This window comes from Stegastes partitus, unplaced genomic scaffold (assembly GCF_000690725.1).
Source record: "Stegastes partitus isolate 25-593 unplaced genomic scaffold, Stegastes_partitus-1.0.2 Scaffold884, whole genome shotgun sequence".
NCBI lineage: Eukaryota > Metazoa > Chordata > Actinopteri > Pomacentridae > Stegastes > Stegastes partitus.
The window spans coordinates 224,887-247,023 of record NW_007578615.1 but is presented as its reverse complement, the minus strand read 5'-3'; the positions used below and the strand labels follow the sequence as shown (position 1 = coordinate 247,023).

The window sequence follows — 22,137 nt, the reverse complement described above, 5'->3', positions numbered from 1 at the left end:
GAAGAGCTGGTAGATGACCTGTCAAATGAATAGAGTGGAGATCCCTAGATAAAAGCTGGGATTGCAACTGGGTAAAGGCAGTAGGGCTGCACAATTCAAACTTCATTTATTGACTGATTATTGATGAGTTAAATGTGCTACTTCAGGTCTGATGTAGCCACCTCTCTCTGTCTGTATTCACTTTGTGGTCTCAGAAATGTGTCTCAAGCAGAGGCTGCCAAAAACTGAACAAGAAACACAAACCATTGCCACAAGCCAGGAAATTAGCTACTCTCACTGTGGCTAAGGCTACCCTCACAGCTAGTGGCTAAGTTAGACGGCAGCCATAAATTACCCTGAAACATCCATCTATTAGCTTTACATACATCCATTATCTATACATCTATCCATCATCTATACACCGCTTAATCCTCTGTAGGGTCGCGGGGGGGACTGGAGCCTATCCCAGCTGACTCAGGGCAAAGGCAGGGGGCGCTCTGGACAGATCGCCAGTCTATCGCAGAGCTACACAGAGAGACAAACAAGCACAATCACATTCACGCCGATGGACAATTTAGAATTACCAATCAACCTCATCATGTCTTTGGACTGTGGGAGGAAGCCAGAGAATCCGGTGAGAACCCACGCAGGCACAGGGAGAGCATGCAAACTCAACACAGAAAGCTCTCAGGCCAGGAAGTGAACCAGGGATCTTGTAGTTGTGAGGCGACAGTGCTACCCACCGAGTCACAGTGCTGCCCTACCCTGAAAGAGAGTCTGGAAAACACAAATTAATAGTGCCTTAAGATATAGACCTTAGTGGGCAATAAAAGTGATGGAACAGTGAAAGATAATGAAAACACATGCTGTTAAAACATTACATTTAATGTATAGCTGTTCCAAATATGTATTATCGACCTTTCTTGATTACCAATTATTGGCATTGGCCCTAAAAAAACAAACAACAACACACATATTGGTTGATCCCTACTGCACAAAATAGGACTTATTATTCAGTGTATGTTGTATATGTGTATATACATTAAGCAAAGAGACATATTTAGTCATGCCATTACTTAGATGCCATGGATGAGCATTATCTACCAAAATTAACATTATTCAAGCAATTTTGTTTTATTTTCAAGTAGAACTCAATAATCTTCAAGACCCAGACTCTGCAACCACAAATACCACCAACTCCTGCCCTCATTCACCTTACACATCCATATTATCACTGTAGAGAAAAAAAAGTCTAACTTTATTAAATAATGGAGATTTATCCAGTTTTGGAAATGAAACGGCAAAGGTTGCCAGATTGTTCTGATGCAACAGAAGTATGCCCTAGGTGTTTGAGTTTGATGTGCGTTCTTGTGTCCTCCAGGCAGCAATAGTGGTGCAGTCTTTGAGGAGAATCACTCAGAAAGCAAACTTCAACTGTAGGGATACAAATGTCAGAAATGTCAGTTCTCACACACTGTAGCATGTCAAGATTTATGAGCAAAACACAAATTGTGTCTTTACTCGCCTCAAGTGAGCCCTTTATCCTCAGTTAGCAGTGTTTTTCAAAGTTATTTAGTATACATATTGTCTCATTTGCTGTAAGGTATTACTGAGATGTTAAACAATATCATGTATGCACTTTACTGATATCACACCATTTAGGACTGTATTGTTTTGGTTGGTGACTGGTTTAGTCTTGACACAGAAGACAAATTACTTAAATTACGCTGATGGTTGAAACTCACAACGATGATTGTGGTAGAATCATTGAACCTTGTGTCGTCTATTTTGCATCTCAGCCTGTGCTTGGGCTTTGTTTTCTGTCTTCTCTCTCCTGCTCCACTACTGCTGCTTGTCTACTTGTCTATTAAGACTACATTCAAGAATGAGTAACAATAGATATATCTCTTACACTACAAATGTTTGATCACGCAAGTAGTTGGAAAATGAAAATGTAATAGGAGCCACCACTAATGCTGCGCGCGCGCACACACACACACACACACACACACACACACACACACACACACACGTTCTCTGTTTCTTTTGTGAAACCGTCACACGGGCCCCTGCTGTTGCTGCTGGAACGAAGTGGCCCAGTGGAGCAACCCAAAGCTTTAGGCTCAGATGTCACATTGTCAAAATAATGCTATTCCATTACTGAATTATGTTTTTTTAGTCTATACTGTGATGCCAGCTTACCTTCAAGTTGATACCTTTTGTCACAATAATGATTTGTGTTGTGCATTTGCGGCTACATCTCTACCATTTGTCAGTATATAAGAAATGGATTTGACGTTTATAGCCTTTAAGGATCACTTACTACTCTTCTAGAGGGCAGCAACCACGTGCCCATCAATCAATAATAAATATTTGCTTCTTATCTGCATCTGTGCTCATCTATCATAACTGGATCGCTGTTTGTCCTAACATAACTTAAAATCAGGGATTGCTTTCATAACAGCATCCATCTGTGACTAATTGTGCAGTGGCTGCAGGTTCCCTTTTTATGAAGCTGTCCTTGCAGAGTTGTTAGGGAAATGAGTCACGGTTGCCAAGGAAGTGAGATGGTGTGCGGTCGACTGTATGTTTCAGGGTATGGTCGGCCTTCACTCGAGAGCTCTCAGAGCATTGAAAACCTGTGCACTTGTTTGACGTTTGAGATCTGTAGAAATGCATTCAGATTTGGAAATGAACAGGTAAACAGAAAGGAAAGTAGAAAGGTGAAGAGAGCAAAAAGTGTGAGAGATAAAAAAATGAAAATGTGTTTTCCCTGTTACCTGTTTTTTCTTTTTTTGGACTTAAAGGCTTACAACATGTGGCAGTCTGCTATAGTCTGCCTAACAGTCAAACACAACAGACCGACTGTTTTGCTGTGCATACCTGCTAAATACAACATGTAAAGATAATTAGGACAGTGTGATTCTAATCTTGTGATGACATATCTATAGGGAAATCAGTTACACAACACTGTGTAGCAAATGCAATTCAACGCATTGTTTGCCAACAGCTGACAGTATACTGACTAAAAGATTCCCCAAGTTGTTTTTTGACATGAAGCCTGTGTGATGCAAGTCGTGAGTGTGCATGAGGACACAATTTCTCAATGCTAGGTGTTTCATGTTGATTTGGAATTTCATGCACAATGATGATTTTAAATAAAGCAAAAAGCAAGTAGACAGTAATATTTGCCCAGAAGCTGCTCACAGTGAATATGAGACACCTGAGGTGAAGAGAGACATCACAGTATCAGCAAACGACAGCAGAGGTTCATTTAAATTAACCCTGGAAACATTTCTTATTTCATGTATAGTTTTCCAAGCACTTAAAGAAAGAAAGGCCTGTAGTTGCTTCACACTTAGGAGAGAAAATTTTTTTCTTCAGCCTCTCTGTGCTGCATTTTAAATGTTAGATTTAACTGTCACTACTTTTGGTATTGTTCTGGGTGTTTATTCTTTCACTCTACACTGCAGTAAGGAATATTGCAACATGTGCATCAGTCATTAGACAACCAGCTGTAGAAAAGAAAAAGAAAAGCATGTTAAAGATCAGAGTGTAGATAAACAGTTTTATCTAGTTGAACATCAGACAACAGATATCCAAGGCTACTGATAGAACCATAAAGTACTGTTTTAGTCACGTCAAATTAACGTGAACCAGCATCTCCATGGACAGTTTTTTTAACTCAATGCAGCACATTACAGTAACACAACGCACTTCAGCCTGATTACATGAAACACAACAAACATCCTTAACTTAATGCTGCTACGTTTAACTGTAACCAGGCTACGACTGGTCGGCTAGCTTTGTTAGCATTCCTAATTCACATTAAAGCTAATATTTACTGGATGCTAACTCTCTTCTCTGGTCAATACACAGAAATAGACTGCATCAACTTCTAGCGTTTACTGCACACATTATATCTGAGGCTAAAGTTGCAGATAAAGTGCATAAAAACCAATAAGAAACTTAATATTTACTTACCGAATGGATCCTTTCAGTGTCTGCTGGTTCAATCAGCCAAAGGTCTGAATTACGGTGTACTGAAAACTGATTAAAACCAGCCAATGGACAGTAAAACTGTGGAAAATGTCACAAGAAGTAGGAATGTTGCTAGTGACTAATTTCCTTGTTGATTATGCGAAAGCTTTTTTTTTTTTTCAAGTAATCTTAAAAAAGCACCCCAAGTCATATGTTGAGGCAGTGAGGATTTGAAACAAACAGAAGGAAGTCCTCAAACTTATTTATGTAGCTAGGACAGACATTTGGATTTGTCAGCATTTAAGTAAATAAAGGTGATCTTAAGTATAAGGACTAAGAATCTGAAAAAAGAATAAACTCAAGCTGTAGTTTGAGTCTACATTGTTTCTGAGGAATGAGCTCCTTTCTGCAAACTACATGGTAACATGATCCATTCATGAGCTCTTTTTTAGAGTGAACAGTAACTGTAGATTGCCCCCATTACGTAGGCAGACAAAACAATCATTTCTTGTTCTGGTTGGAGTCATACATGACACAAGCAGAGTCCTTCACACCTGAATGATTTTGTCTATATGCAGCACAGAGTGAGACTGTGACTCATATTTGGGAGGGGCTCAAGTGAAACTGTAGTCATCTTAAGCCAGTTCCTTTGAAAGGTCCTGCACAGCAGACAGATGCTTAGTAGGAGTAACCTCGCCTTCACCCAACTCAGCCAAAAACTTTTCTTCCCACTCAACCGCAGAAACCCCAGGACGGGTGCTGCTGCCTGAATACATTCCTGACTGTGTGGCTGTTCAACAGCGATGCTTTCCTGCACATTCCTTGGCTTGCAGTGGCAAAACATAGGGGGTGGCTTTTACAAAACATGTAATTCTAGCCCTGCATCATACTGTAAGGCTGCCATAGACAAAGTCTTCATTGACAGTTACTAAGGGTAGTGTGCCAGTGGCAGAGCCAATGTAAAGCTGATCATGAGGTGGAGTGCAGAGGCTCAACTAAACACAAATCATATGTCAGTTGTATAGAGAGGCTCGTGCAGGAGCAAAAACTAGGGAAAAAAATGAGTGCTAATGAAGACACTAGACAAGGATGCTATTAGTTAAATCCTCAGTCTCGATCCACTTCGGTCATCTATACCTCCCTGGAGGCATTTGAGGTAATAAGATCCTTCTGTGCTCTTTATGCGTCACTCCTACAGGCTGACCTCTCTGTTGCTGCACAGCTGTAATTGAAGGCTTAGCAGAATGTGCCGTGCCATGTAGCACTTATAGCACATGCAGTCAGCATTTCTTTTCTCTATTACACATGTATTATTTTTCTCAGCACAGGTATTCATCCACTCTACAGCAGGGAGTCATTTGATCAGCTTTGTGCTGAGACAGTTGGCCATTAAATGTTTGGCTTACTCAGTTTAGAATATTCTACTTTTCTCTATGGAGGTTTTCAAATCTATTTGACTGATCCTAATGAGAATTGTCCAGCAGCCATAGCTCATACCAGTGGACCAGCTCCGGTTCTGATGGTTGTTCCCTGATGAAGGGCAATGGCAGGAGTATTCCTGCCTATCATGTCTGCATGGAATTCCTGCCATGCCAGAAGACAAACACTGTGATTCAACACTGCTAGTTACTGAGCTACTGTACTACCAATCAAAGTTTTATACTGATAGTCACTGGACACTGCTGGTGCATTTAGGCTTTTAAGTGCTTGGCTGAGGGCGACCTTGACGGTAGTGTTTTGAGAGTGGGGAGAGTGTTGCTCCACACGTTGTCACCACACCCCTCCTGTAAGAGCTATGTTGGCTACGCAACTCAACACCAATCATATGTCAGTGGTATGAAGAGGCTAGTGCAGCAGCAAAAATTAGAAAAGGTAGTGTAAATGAAGACACTAGACAAGGATGCTATTAGTTAAATCCCCAGTCTCCATCCATTTCAGTTATCCATACCTCCCTGGAGGCATTTGAGGTAATGAGATCCTTTTGTGCCTGAGCCAAGTTTTTGGGATTTGCCTGTATTGTATATTGTGTGGAAGTGTGCAGAGACAGGGTGTGTTTGCACTCATTGGTCCTCAGTGTTTGGGCCAGAGCCAGTCTGCTGTTGGAGTCTTTGCAGCCAGGCTGACTCCTCCCTGCATGCATCCCCTGTTGTCATGTGTAGCCTCCACTAAAGAAATAGGTACTTTTAATTCAGTTTAGCCATTTTAATCCACTATATGCATATTCTCATATCCACATTAACTCACAAAGCTCAGAAAGCCAACACTATATACAAATAATTTTAAATATGCATAGCTATGTATATAAGTCCAGTTAGTCCTGCTCCTTCCAGATCCCACCCTTTTGTGCACAGATGTTTTGAATATTGAGCTAGTGTATCCTTTGTCCACAACCACTGCATAAATAATACACGGTGAACAGATTTTGTAAGAGGCTTCTCATCTGCTAAGTTGAGGTGAACTGACACAATTGCGCATTAAATAAATATAAATTGATCTTTGAAGCTGTCTGCAGTTACTTTTTTTATTTAAAGAAAATGAAACAACTTAGTAAATAAACTGACACACACGAGCAAGGAACAAGTTGAGGCAGGCTGATGGTGACAACAGAATCCAAGAACAAGTTTGTTCAAGTCACACGTGTATGAAACAGCTGAACACCTGCTACTGAATGCAAGGTGCCAAAAGGATGAGCAGTACAGACCTATGCAAAAGTTAGAATTTGTTGATTAATTTGTTGATTTTGAAATGCAATTAATCCAACAGGATTAACATGAACATGATCTTTCACTGATTTCTGCAATGACTGAAACAAATGCAAATATCTGATGCCCTGTTACTCAATACTAAGTAAAAAAAAAAAGTCTTTTTCCTTATAATGCAAACAAAGTCTTGCTTGGTCTTGTTACTTGTTTGAGTTCTAACCTAACTTCAGTTTTGGCACTATACTATTGCAAACCTTTGTTTATTTTTCTTTTTTCTTTTTCTATCAACACCTGTGTAGATACATTCAGAATAATTGGCTAAATCCATTGTTTTTCTACCAACCTGACAACTTGCAATAAATTGTGTGCCATTACCTGCTAAACAACACCAAAACATAGTAGATCCACTGTATGTTTGGCAGACATTGAACTCTCCCTCTTGTGCAAATACTATGTTCTAAGCCTTTTGTAATAATCAAATCAGACCTGTGTTGTTGAGTATCCTACGTTTCAATTGCTAGTCCTTTGTCTTTTTTTGTCTGAGTTCAGATTGCAGTAATGGCTGCCTTTGCTCATGTATATAACTCAATATAACTACATGTGTGTAAAGTCCTCTTATATAAACAGGCATTGGGTTGGATTTAATCTCTCAGATTTAGCATTACATGTGCAGTCATTTTTCCATTGGTCAATATTTTTATCCCTTTCAACTTGTCTTCAGAAAGACACTAAACCTGTAGTGGCCCTTACCGTACCCTGCACTCTGAAATAATGTCCTCTCTGTATGTGCTGTTCAAATGCACACATGCAGTTTATAGGCGCACTCGAAGCAAAATGTGGCAATTTCAACTCTCTACATTTTTAATTAAAAATCAAATCAGAATGTCAAGTTTAATCTTTTTGTTCTAAGATCTCAGGGGAGTTAAGTGAGAATTACTTAAGCTAAAGGATGACCGGTATGGCCTCACAATAGGCAGGCCTGTTTGCCAAGCTCTGATTTACATAATATTTTGAAGACCTTGTAGGCTGCACAAACAGAGGAGAACATGATATGCAACACTAAGTTGGAATGCAATCACAGCCTTATCATTTTATATGTTCTAACACAAGAAGAATTAAAAAATTATTGGGGATGAAGTCATAGTCTGTGTGCATGGATTGACCTGGGGAATGTTAATCCCCTCAATCTGAACGCTTTAGTCTAATGTCATATTAATGCACCACTGTATTGGAACATTAGATCAGCCAGTATGAGAGTTAGTTGCTTTTTTAGGTTCCAGTTAAAGCTCTGTGAGAATTGGTGGTCTTATATGTCTCATCCTATGTAATACTGAGGACATCATCACTAATACTATACTTCTCCGAATCCATATATGATTGCCATTTTGCTGGATTTACTGGATTGCTTTTTTTTGTGGCACTGAGGTAGAGAATTCATGTATGACATTGTAAAATATAAACCAATATAAGGCCTTAGTAAGGTGTTGGGCCGCCATGCACCACCAGAACAGCTTCAGTGTTCCTTAACATAGAATCTCTGGAACTTTACTGGATGGATGAACGCCATGTTCTTCCAAAACATAATCCTTAATGTAGCGTTGTGGTGATAGTGATGGAGAGCGCTGTCTAATCTGTCGGTTCAAAAGCTCCCACAGGTGTTCAGTTGATTTGTGAGATCTAGTGACTCTGAAGACCAATAGTGCGTGTTTCACAAAATTTTCATTCATGTGGAGCCATTCTGTAACCCTTTGTGTACTTTGAATAGGGTCAGTGTCATCCTGGAAGGAACCATTCCCATTGGTATAGAAATGTTTTGTCAAAAGATAAAGGCATTCTCTCAGAATGACTTAGTATTGATTTGCAGTGACAGTTTCCTCTGGGGAACGAGTGGACCCACACCATACCAACAAAAATTCCCCCTGCAACATAGAAGAACCACTAGATCGCCTCACTGTGGGGGCCAAGGATTCAGGGTTTTCCTTTTTTTTGTCATCCACATGTAGAAGCACTGTACTCTGAAAACTATTGTGAAGACAACAGTATCTTTTCCACAGTAGAAAGAATAATGGAGGACATTAAAAGTAAACTGCAATGTACAGTATCCTTTGACATACCAATGTAATGCTGTGACCACACAAAATCCTGTGTTCCAAATGAATTATTACAAGGAAATGGTAACCAAAAACAAAATGATGTAAAGTATACTTGTATGAAAAAAAGTAGAGCAGGACATATGTGTTTTGCAGATATAAATTCTTGGGGGTACTGAAATGCTAATTTATTTTATTTAATGCCCAATTCACTAGTAAAACCACAATAATAATTTTTTTTTAAAAAGTTGTTTTTTCCCCCCTACTTTTAACTTTGAAATTTTCAATTTTAAGGATGGCTTGGCAATGGAAGCAGAGTTAATTTTGTATTATACGCTAATTCAATTTTGAGTCGTCAGAAGGTTACATATGCTGAATTTCTTTTGAATAAATGGTTTCTAGTCACAAGATTACCATCAGTCTAGGGTATACGCAATAAAAAAACAAATGCAAGCTGTACAGTACACACACACACACACACACACACACACACACACACACACACATACACGTAGCGCATATCTGAAAGCAATCCAGTTGTGTCCCGTTCTTCTTGTGATATTGTAATAGATATTATGTAATTCCATTGTCATTGCGGTGTGTAAATCACAGCTGTCAAGGACCCATTAACCTAACTGCGCTTTTAATGTGGAACAAGACCTCACCCTGTTGAAAAAACATTCATGAGCTAATATTGAGGATCTAAAATATATTTACAGACACAGCATATATACATGCAGTGCAGAAAATACAAAGTTGCATTTGAAAGGATTTTACTATATTTGTAGGCAACTTTCTGCATCAGTGCTAATCATTTGCATGTATGAGTAAACCTTAACTGTTAAAGGTTCTGTGATGAGTCTTAGTGACTCCACTGAGAAATATGTGCTTTCCATTGTGTATCCTACCTTATATCTCAAGAATGACTCACACAAAAAAAGGAGATGTCAACATTATCTCATGTGTTTCCGTTATGGGGCTACTTTTTTAAGTTACTGTGCCACAGGATGCAGGTCAGGCATCACAGTTGACAGATGAGGGTGTGGTGGCGATAAGGGCATCTCACACATACACACAGACACACACACCCATGCACACAGACTAGCAGAAGAACTGTATATATTGGAGCACTACAAGAATTTTTATTGTAGTTAAAGCCCTTGCAGTCTTGCCCATTCCCACTGTGGCCTCCATTGTCTGTGCTTCCCAAAGATAATAGACAGAGTCGGTAATGAGGACTGTTATTGAATATGTTTTCCTCTAATGCCAAGAAAGTGCTTGTGGAAAATAATTAATCCTTACTTTTATGGCATCAAATGGTATCTCATATAAGAGCACTGTAGACTGACTCTGAATTTATGTACTTAAACGCTACTGTGTAAACCATGTTGATGTTTCACTCATTAGCCTCTGGTCTTAAAGGAAAGTCTTCCACCTTAGCAACACACTGTTTGACGGTGAAAGTCAACCAGTACAGTTATGGGTGCACGTACGCTATGAATCATGAGCACAGTTAAAACATCACTAGTTGTGACAGTAGATTGTAGCAAACATGCACCAGATGGCCCTGTCAGCAGCCAGAGCTTTATGGTCGCCTGGAAAATTACCATCATCATGCTGATCTGAAGCTGTCACCCATTTCTGTGTAGTAGCTCTGCATGATATCTGTGTTAGGTTTTGTTTAGCTGTGTAAACAGATCTCTACTATGCTGGTTGCAGATGTTGAGGTTTCTCTTTGAATGGTAATACCGGCAATAAGCTGGCTGGCGTACTGAGGGATAATTATGGTTTACTTATTGGTGGTGGTGGTGAAAGAGGCTGGGCATACAGAGAGGCCCTTCTGCTCCAGAGTTACAGGATGGAGTGTGTCCAGTTTTGAAACCTGACATGAGATGTGGCTAGCTACACCAGCTGGAAACAATGGTCCCTCTCACTGCAGCAGCACATTCTTTCCCTATTTTGTTTTCTCAGTTTTGTTTCCAAATTCTGTATCTTTTGCAAACAAAACATCCCTTAAAGCTCAACTTTTGTGTCTTTTAGTGTAATTGTACATTTCAGTGTTTTCAAATATGCTAAAAGCATAAAGAAGAATATGCTGGAACTAAACTATGTTAAAACAAACAAACAAACAAAAAAATGCTACAATAACATTTGTTTAAAAAACGCTCTTATATAGTTCAGAATATGTACTGTGAGAAAGTGGAACCTTTTATTCAGGTTGTCTTGTCAGTATAAGCTCCATTTGTGAAAAGAATACATTCACCCAACAGAGAAAGCCAAAGGCACGGAGGTTAGCAAGTCATTTCTGTTTGGTGTTCTTTAAAGTTGTACCCCTTAAGATTTCAGTGTGGGTAGATTTGGTGACACCCGAGGTTGCTGTGGTAACATCAACTGAGATTTAAAACTGCAGTCCTTGAGCCACTACTTTAACAGAAAAACCCACTGGTGTATTTATTTACCTCACAACTAAAGAAACTGATTTGTGTGACAGAGAAAGGCAATTGAATCCAGGTAGGGAATGGTCGATTTTGCCACTCAGTGCCACAAACAATAAACTGCTATTTGAAGCAGTAATCACTAAGTGTAAATACACTGAATGAGTACTTCAGTAAAATAGATTGATTTCATGAAAACCTTTAGGATTATACATTTAAAGAGGAGATCGTAACAACTGCTAAAGTAAAATGCTTTTTTTTGTTTTTTTGTCAAGGTTGTATCTTTTAGATAAAAAAGAATCCCCCTTAAACAAGTTGCTGCTTCTTAGTAGTAGGACCTCCGGCTACCAAATAATATTAAATAACTGTTTGTTTTAACCATAACTCATTTAATTGAATAATGTAATCCTATTCTGAGCTTCTTCTCATTTTGTGTGACTATTCTTACATTATACTAAAGATAGCTGTTTGATGGACCATATTTTTCCTTTGTGAGTGCAGGTGTTTTCAAATCCAAACAGCATATGAGAAGGAAATGGCTTAGACTAATTCAATCAATGCTATTTCAATATTGGATTTTACCCACTACTGATGTGTTTAGATCTAAATTCTATGTATCTTTAAATCAATAAACCCCTCTCTGGACTGCTCTTTGTGTCAAACTGAAAAATTGATGGCTTTGCTTGTGGTGGTTCGACTTGGCCCCATTTTGTAAAAGTAAATGTGAAGCGCTTGAGCAGTAGTGGCCAGCTTCCGAGCACATGGTGCTCTTGCTTGCACTTCCTGTATTTATTATAAGCAATGGCATTTAAAGCTTAAATCAGTGCTGAAATAGCAGCCTGTTAATATTGTTAGGTATCAGCAGCGCCTTCTGGTGAATGCAGTTAATTCAATACCAGTAGACAGTACTGGGTGGAGAGGAGGAGATATGGGAAAGAACAGGGAGCCTAATCTAATCTGCTTTGTGCATTGCTGTACATACATCAGTCATGGTGTATGGGCAAGCTCCTTGAAGACCACATGCATAGTCGTACCCCCAACCCAGTCAGACTGGGATAGGGTTTTTCTCTTGTGAAACTCACTGAGGAATTGATGTTATTAGTATTGATAAGTTAATATGCATTCATAAGTCTGTGGTATTGCATGGTGTAGCTACAGTGGTACACTGCAGAATGGAGTCTTTGCTAACAGCAACCTGTCTCTTACATGTGAGTTAAGTGTGGTTTTGAACACTTACGTAATTTCTGCATTTTGACTGAAAAGATTCTTAAGGGCATATATTTTTTAAAAATGTTTTCTGACCTAAATACTTAAAGCAAGCCAGCACTGCAGTTGATGTGTAGTTCCTTTGGTTTACCCACATCACCTTTAACCTTGGCTCTGTGCAGCATGGGCTGAGAAATGTGGTTCTCTTTTCTTTACCAGAGGTCACTCTTTGTCCCTTTTCTGTCCAAGCTCATTGAATGCTAACACAAAGGCGACCATAAAAGCAGAGTGATTTGCTTTGGAACGAGACCTGCCTGTTTGGTCTTTATGAAAAGGCTTTGAATTGGTTGTAGGTTTGGGGAAGATCTGACCAGATCTTAAGATAAGATGAGCTGATTACTTAGCATAAAGAGAATATATTGACCATCTTCAGGCAGCATTCAACTGTAGAATGTCAAGTCTCAAATGATGAACCCCTGTGCTTTCCTGAAATTCAGATCTCTCAAAACTTTTGGCCTTTAGTAAGACTCAGTCAGTCATCTATTAATTTAAAATCTAATATGCTTAAGTAGAGAACCAAAACAATAGAGATTGTGTCCCTGTCCAAATATTCTGCACTGCACTGTATCTAGCAGCTTGACAGACTCTTTCCAACAATTTCCAGTTGTGCATCGGGCATTGTCCGGTGTTTTTATTTTGCCCTGCAGACACCTACTCCTGCTTTGTTTCCTAACAGGCCAAACATGTCATTCTGCCACTTAACAGACTCCTTGTGTGTGCTTGTGAACATACTAGGGGTACCACAGATTAATATTGTGTAAATAGCAATTATGATCCAAAGGTCCGTGCAGATTTGATTCTCAATTAAACTTTGAATAATCTCTGCATTAATTGGATTAACTGGTTGTTGATTATTTGATAAGACTATAAAGCTATGAAAAATATCTGTAAGTGTTTCCCAAAGCCCAAGACGACATCCTCAAATGTCTTATTGTATCCACAACCTAGCTACATTCAGTTTACTGTCACAGAAGAGGAAAGAAACCAGAACACATTCATTTTTCATAAGCTGAAATAGTAAAAAGAAAAAACATTACTTGTTAGCAATCTTTAAAATAGTTGATAACTAATTGATTATTTGTTGCAGCTCTGGTGCCAAGTAAGCACAATACTATGGATGAAAGTACTGGATATGCAGAACTTACCCTTCCTTCTCATCTTATTTTATTCTGCTACCTGTGATATTTGTATTATGAGTCATTCACAGTATGACATGTTATTTAATTGTCATGTAGTTAAGTTGACATAAATATTGACTTAAGAGTTGATTACTCTGAGTAATCAGCTCATTGGTGCATGCTTAAATAAACTGGTGACTCAGTTTATAACCAGGGCTCGATAACCAGACTGTTGCAGTGGGCACTGCTAAAGCCGCAGAAATAATAGTTTAGCATTAGCAGTCATGCCAGAATAATCAAAGGAACTCACAGATTTCCACTTTTGATGCCTTAAAAACACTAAGAAAAGTATTTACTTCCATTTATTAGTCCCACTGGTGTATCTAGTAAAGACCCACCCAGCATCGTTTCCACATTCGTCACGTTTTTTAATTTTCCTGAGATGTCCACAAAACTACACTCTCAGAGAGCTCCCAGTCTCTGTTACACTTCACCCCCTCTTCTTTTTGACAAAAGGGCCCGTACGTTCCTGCAGCCCAGAAGCAAGCATGCAGTGACGTTAGTTGGTTTTGTATGGCTGCTGCTCGAGGATTCAGTGACGCCAGTTTAAAAGGGTGCTATGTGACTCCCTCAATTGCCAAGCTTTTATAGAGAAAGCCCTGGCACTCAATGCAGAACAGTTTCAGCCATGCTTGCTGAGAGACTCTGCTCTATTGAGGTGTACATCCCCGTCTGTTCTCCCAGCTAAGTGCTACAGCACAACCACAGGTCTGGTGGTGTTGCTTTTTTGCCATGGTTACTTTAGAGTTGAAGCATAAAAAGCACCGTCAGGGCCTAGAGCTTTAACATCTGGTAAATGAGAATTCTTGCAGTGTCGACTGGCTGTCTAAAGACTCAACAACCTCCCTGAATACTTAGGTCCCTGGGTCATCTGACCTTCACCGTGGATTTGAGAACATCTTATTCAGGTTTTGTTTCCTTGTTGTGCGCAGACACTGAGGGGAAAATGGACCTGGGAAGCTTAGAGGCATATTGGTTTTGTTACATGATTGCACTGAAGGCTGTTTTCTAGTTGTGTTTAGTACTGACAGCTCAATCAGCCTGCTTGAGAAATTCTAAGAAACTTTAAAGATCCAGACGTCCTATCAGGAAAAGGAATGGCATTGGATGTGACACAAAATTAAACTTCATTTCATTTTTTAAAATGTAATTCATTAAAAAATTGTAATTGTTTGATTGCAAAGCAGTGGAGGATGTGAAAATACGATTCAACAAAAACAAGTATGCATAAAACAGTGGGAAGGAGTTACTGTACCATAGCGTGTTAAATCCTTGCAGAAAAAGGTTGGAACAATACGTCAATGAATATTTTAATCACCAACTTTCACTCTTTTTGCAGCAATTCAATTGATCATTATAACCAGTATTGTTGATCTGCATACTTGTGAATGCCTGACTTTTAGCAGTGAGCGAGCTTTGGTAAAATCAGCATCACCGATGTGAACATAACATGTTTTGGACATGGGTAAGTTATTACCTAAAAAGATAAAACGGTTTTGCTAAGTTAGATGTGTTAGCCACCTCAGTCTGCCTAACTTTAAGATATACTTTGCAGGCAAACTTTGTGTTGTCAGCAGACTTTCTGTCACTGTTGAGTACGTAAGCAAAACAATTCTGTATTTTGCCTTGCATGTCTCCCTTATCCATGAGCTGTGGACAGTCGACATCTGCGCTTGAATTTGGAGCCATGTCTTGGGGCTATGAAAGCTGTCAGAGAGAATAAAATGGTCACACACGTCCACTATACCCACAAGAAATGGTAGCATAGAGCTGCAAACTCACACACTGCCCCGCTGTCGCACATTGACGTTAATCATCAGAAATGCTGCTCTGCAAAACACTGCTGATTAATGATAGTATCCGTACTAACAAAACGAGATTTGGAATATTTTTCAACTGCAACGTATTGTAATACTTTTTCTAGTATTGGTATATCATGCAATACTAAGCGCACTCATAAATTCTCCTATTTGAAACTGCATTAAGTGTTACTACTGCCTTGCATAATGTCCTGGAATATAAAATTAATGCTTTCACCTGAATTGAACACCCCCATGCATGTGACCATAACGGCATATATGGCTGGTATTTGTTCCTGCTTTGTCTAGCCTTTATAATGACAGTTACAGTAACATGTGTTAAAGAATGTGCATCAGCACTGCATACAGTGCTTCCAGGGTGTAACATCTAAACATGTTATTTAGTAGTTATATAGAGTAAATGATTTGGCCAGTGTAAACAGCCTGTAAATGTCTTCTCACAGGCCAGCTGGTTGTTACTGATGCAAATGAAGGCCACAGTCCCCCACCACTGCTATGTGCTTTGTTCTACCTCCATGCTTGCCCTGTTGCTTTTACTGCCTTCAGACTGCCAGTGCTGTATTATCTGCGGATGGGGACAGCCGGCTGGATGCTGTTGTGTCCAGCAGGAGCAGGAAAAGGGAAAGTTAAAAGTAGCTATAAACTACCATTGGGCCAATCGGTGGTGATGCATTTTATCACCACAAGTCTGAAACACAACGAGTGACTCTTAACTTTCAATGTAGTGAGTTTGTGTACTAAGTTTGTATCCTGTCTTTTTTTTTTGCCTCACTTTCTTCTTCTTCAGCACTCATTTTAAGGCAATCTGTTGCAGTTGCTATGTGAGAGACAAATATGTAGCAGTGTCTTATACATACTGCACACTGGGACAGAAATATAAGCAAATGAGGTTTCTATTAAAATCCCAAAAGTGTGATTTTCAATACAGTCAACAATACAGATGCCCCTTTGATTAAACCGATGCAAAGATGCTGTATTGAGGTATTGAGGAAATAAATAATGTAACTTGCCACATATAACTTTGCCTTGAGCAGTTTATTAGCCACGGGATTCTATTCAGCTGCCAGACAACCTCCATCACTCCAGACATTATCTTTTGGTCCACTGGTCTGTCGGTATCAACAATTGCCATCAGGACTTCAAACAATAAACTGTGGAAAATTTTTATTTTAGTGTCATACATGCTATAGGCTCGCATAGTCAGACCCATATCCACAGCACTACGTCAGCACTGGAGAAGAATGCGGTTGCACCGAGGTCGATCTAGTTCTACTATAAGAGAAAACAAAACTCTGGCTTGTTTGTATTTTTTTAAACCAGGGATCTCCAACTCTGTTCCTTGTGAGGTACTGCCCTGCAAATTTTAGGTGTTTCCGTACTGCAACACACCTGACTCAAATTAGTGGATCATTAACAGACTTGTGTAGAACTTGACAGTGGGTAGAACTGTCACCCAACAGCTCGACGATCTTGGGTTCTCAACGGATGCTCCGGCTTCCTCCCACAGTCCAACGGCAACCTGTCCAGGGTGTGAGTTAGCTGGGATAGGCTCCAGCTCCCACACAACCCTACAGAGGTGTATAGATAATGCACGGATGGGTTGTTGGCTTGAGTATGTGTTGTTGTTTCCCGTAGTTAAGGGAATTTTGAAAACAAAAGTGCTTAGACCATGGAAGGGAAGAAGACTGTTGAGTGAAATAAGTGGTGGAAATGATGGGTGTGTATCTACAGTGTACATTTAGTGAGTCATACTATACATTTTTCTATCACCAGCTTCTCAGCATTTACATATATGTTTTTTTCAAATGGTAAGAAGGCAAGCAAAGGCCATCTTCATCTTCAAGTTTACATGCAATAGCAATGCATGAAATTGTGTGTAGCATAAATTCACACAAAAGTGTACTTCTTTTGGGTTTGTGTGTCTACTGTCTCCTTTTATTACTGTAACTTAAGCCGCGGCTCTATCTCGTTTGTTAGTTCTGCTGGCTGGAGAGTAAAGTATTTTGTGTGGCTGTATAGGAGTTCATTCCATGACGTTGTATTGTTCAGTTAATGGCTCCAAAGCAACCGCTCTCATTACCAGTGCGGCCATCATTATGGCTGCCTTCTATGAAAGCTGTGGCCAAAATGAGCCAGCAACCTGCGGCAAACAGAGACAGGGCTTTCTGGAGTGTGCAAATTGCGGAGTTCAGGTATGAATAAACTTGTGCTCATCGAGGGATCTGGATATTTATGTCTCACTCACAGTATTCCAAGTGAGTCACGTGAAGTGCTTGATTACGTGTTCCTTTGTTTATATGTCATAGCACATAAACAAAGTTTCTTGTTAAACTCAGTTAAGCCTTAACTTTTGCAATCCAGTATATGGAAGCCTATGGGAAGCCTATTTTCTTTTGTAGGCCTTAGTTTGTGTCACAATACTTTGGTGTGTGTGTGTGTGTGTGTGTGTGTGTGTGTGTGTGTGTGTGTGCGTGAGATCAGTTTTGAAAATGATCATTATTTCCTTCTCTATCGTTAACTTTTCTTGTCTTCTCCTCTCCTTCCAGGTGCCTCTGAGGATTAGTGCTCCTGACCTCTGTGTTCCGTTACATCCTAAAGCCGGGTGGTATCACCTTTGACCTTAGTTGCTCCCTTCAGCAGCCCCTATTTTCCTTCTGCTCTTCCTCCATACCCCTCTCCTCCCCCTTTCTTAAACTCCCCTCCCCTTCTCCTCTGTGTCTCCCAGCCCCGGGCTTATTACTCAAACCCACTGAAGGGAGCAACACAGTAGCTGGCAAAGGATGAAGCGGGTCTGCTTGGCAACACCAGACAGAGGATAGAAGACACAAAAGGACTAGCGAAGGGGAGAGAGACCGAGAGAGAGGCTGAGAGAGAGACACAGAGAGGAAAACTAGTGGAGAGAGCCACAACAAAGCTGTGAGAAGCAACAACAATCAAGATGCCACGCCGAAGGAAAGACACAAGTTTTACATGAGCGCCATGAGCTAGCGAGGGGCCACTAATAGATCTAGAACTGTGGACTTGGTTTTTAACAGACTTCTGGCTTATACACACAAAATTCATTTGTGAAGACACACAGTCCTTCTCTCTGGGGCTCCTTGTTAACACCTGCTATGCCTCTATAAGAAGTGTTAGCCATGCCAGCCAAGGGAAAGTACCTGTTGAATGACCAGGAGCTGAAAAATGAGGCACTGTACCGCAAGTTCTCCTGCATTAGCCAGTATCAGCCACTGGTACTCCTGCTGGGCCTTTCCATGCTCTCCTGTGGAATTCTCCTTATCCTCTTCTTTGCCCTTGGACTGGTGAGTATTCACTTACATGTTTGTTGAGAGGATATCACACTGTTCATTTGGAAATTGTTGAATATCATGGAGTACTTATCAGTGGTTGTTGGAGTGAATACCTTTTTACAGCCGTTACATCTATTTGCTCATACGGCAATGTTCAACATGTTAAGGTTTTGCAAAAAACAACGTAAAATAGTATCTGTGCTTTCTTGATTGTGCATAAAACATATCAACGTGTAACTAAAAACCTGTGCCTCGGTCTGTGAACTTCAGTAGTTACAGAGACAGAGGAGAGGAGTGATTGGCATGGATCAGTAGTTGCTGTCAACTCCCCTCATTTTTGTTATTTTCTGCAAAGAAACCTTAACATTGCTAACTATGCACTTTAAATAAGTGGAATAATAGGAATAACAAATGATTTCACATTTTGTAGCTGAAGATCAAAACCTCTGTGAGGTGGTAAAAAAACACATCAACCAATGAGGAAGAAGAAGCACATTCCTGTGTAGATTTACACAAAAAGAATATTGGATATTGAAGACATATTTTCTAAAACTTACAAAACTTTGTACGGTGTTGCTGTGGCAGTACACAAGGTGCAGTTGTATGACCAGGAATGGTACAACTAGACAGTGATTTGTACAAGGCAAGGTCTTCTGATGCAAAATGTGTTTTTTGAGCACATGGTCAATTTATTGTAATGGTGGATACTGGAAATATAAACTATATTATCTGGTTACACAGTTAACAGTTGAAGTAACTTTGCTGTTGTGTCTATTTTGGACTAAGGCAGGTAAGTCCCATGTCAACACAATGCCTCTTGTTGATTACAGGTTCCGTTTGCCTATAATGGCTTGTAAAATGTACAAATTAGTGCTGTGTTGTGCAGCAGTTTCTTTTAACTTAACCGGATGTTTATGGAATGTTAGAGTTTGACAGTGTGTGTTACACTAAGACACAACTGCTTGCAATCATTACTCAGGCCATAATTAGTAGCAAAGTTGTGCTTTTCTCTCCTTCTCTAATTGATGAAATTATGTTAGATAAGCAAATTAAAGACACAATGCTACAAGAGCCTCTGTAATTACCAACTAAGATGCTCTAGATAAGAAAACATTATTTCCAGAACCTGGTTCAAGTATTATTTTCAGCCACAAGGAAGGAGATTGTTATAACCTAATGTATTTAGTTGTCTTTAAACAGATGAGATGCCTGTATTTTTCACTGCAGACATGTTCACTTATTATTGGAAATTTCAAGTGCTAACAAACAATGTTTACAATGACTGTCTTCCGTGAGGCATTGTGCACAATACCAAGCTATGGTTATTTATCACACTTGCACTTTGCCTGCTATGACATGAAAAATTAGCTATTTAATTAGTGTTAGTTCTTGTTACAGCGATGCAGACTTTAACTGACCTATAGCATTTATCTGTTGTCTAATGTTGCTGAGAAGATTCATGGAGATGATTGGTGTTTGTGGACTAATATAAACATTAGGACAGCAGCAATAGCATCATTTATAATCGAGCGACATGCAACTGGATGGTCAGTTTCAATCCCTTGGTTGACTGTGAAAATGGAACAAACTCTCTTTTCCCTCGACAACTACTCAAATAAAGCTCTTAACTCCCCTCCACTATTAGTGCAGCTGCTGAGAAGTGTGAATGAGTGAGTGATTGTGTAACTGTTTGAATGTGAAGGAGGACATTGCCGAAATAGACACGAAAACAGAGTGAAATAGTTGAGCTGCTTTTTTCTAGATTATATAAGAGAGCAAGGTAGAAATGTATGTATGCAACAAAAAACCAACAACATCAAGTGCCTGTTTATCTGTAATGCTATAGATAATTCTCTGTTGAGTAGTTGTCCTGCTTTTGTCCACAGAAAGATCTGAGGTCAGGATCATCCACAGAGTACTCAAATTATGCTCAAAAATGCTTGAGCTAGGATCGTTTCACTGAAGCAGAGTATCCAGCAGTTAAAACCACCACCTTTATATGCCTTGTTTAAAATCTGAAGAAAAGAAAATGGATCAAGAAAGAACTAACACATAAAATGATGGTTTCAACAATGTAGCTGTCAAAGTGTAGAGAATGTAATCGTGCCTCTGACTGTGACAAGAAAAGGCAGGTATGCACTTACTTCTGCTGATCTGGGCCATACTGTTGATTTAGGTGTGATAGCAAATAGCAATTCAGTCAGTCCTGCCGTCCATTGGTGAACTGACAGCTTCTGTCACCATAGATTACATTACTTTACCCTGTTGGAAAAAACATCTTAACCTTCCTCCTATTGTGCTGCCGCTGACTCTCTGGCACGCTCCCTTTTTCTCTTGTTTCACTCCAACAATGGCTCCATCCCTCGTGTATACACTATACACGTGTGCATACACACACTGGTTTTGTCTTTTGCTCATGCCCACACAAACACACACACGCTTTCCTTTCCTGAGATTTTCTTGTCCATTTCAGTAACATGTAGCTGCCTATTTTGACATTAAATATGCAAAATACACTCCCTCCCTCATCAATCCCTTGACATTCCATCGCTCACTACTTCTTTTACTTTATTCCGTTGTTCCTAGCTGCCTGCCTCGCACACACACAGTTGCCAGGGGTGCAGAGGAGTTACGTGAAAATGTTGGGATGGAGCTTGTGTAACGCTGTTGTTAAATGCAAAGCAGGGGCACGACGTTGCATAGGTGGCGGCTGCCGCAGTCAGAGAGTCACTGTCAACTTATGTAATTCCTCTTCAGCCGTGGATATCGGGTGAAGAGCAGTGCTAAGAGGAAAACTACACAAGTGCCACTTCTGCCACTGGTTTCGAGTCCTGATTTGATTTAGAAATGGGCTTGGGCTGTGTTGTATTTGGGTTCTTTCAATTTTGCCTAAATTCTGTGGGTCTCCATGTCACTAAGTGCTGTAGGAGGATGTTCGTAGAGTGTGTACAGTGTATCATGTGACACATTTCCACCTCTGATTTCTACACATTTTCATCTTTCAAGCACATCAGCTTCGACCTATGTCTTTGCCGTCTGCATATAATTGCCTTTCCTACATGTAATTACATATACGTGACAATACAGTATCACAAAAATAATATCAGAAATAGGAATGATAAAAGAACAGCAGAACACAAATACTGCAGAATTTAAATGTTACAGCTGGTTTCATGAGAGTTTTTTTATTCCTTGATGTGCCAGGTGTTGAACATTAGAGCTGTGTCTGGTCACGTGGTTTCGTCTCCAGCTGCCATAAGATAATTGTTCTTTTTCTGCCTACAAAAAGGTTTTGTCAAGACTCACAGCTACACAGGGAGCGGAAAGTGCTTTAGTTGAGATCTGGCCTTTTCCAATGCTGCCATGGTAACCAGAAAGCTCAACATACAATGCAGA

The 22,137-nt window shown here is 39.8% G+C and overlaps 1 protein-coding gene across 2 annotated transcripts in view; it reads left to right on the top strand.

Annotated features, from left to right (window-relative positions):
* The window catches only part of adcy7 (adenylate cyclase 7), a 59,088-nt gene that overhangs the window by 7,480 nt on the left and 29,471 nt on the right, over positions 1-22,137 (top strand). For both annotated transcript variants that reach the window (XM_008293407.1, XM_008293406.1), the window contains exon 2: positions 17,998-18,753. In XM_008293407.1, coding sequence (XP_008291629.1) covers positions 18,589-18,753 — 165 coding nt within the window. In that variant the 5' untranslated portion in view covers positions 17,998-18,588. The remainder of the gene's footprint in view (positions 1-17,997; positions 18,754-22,137) is intronic.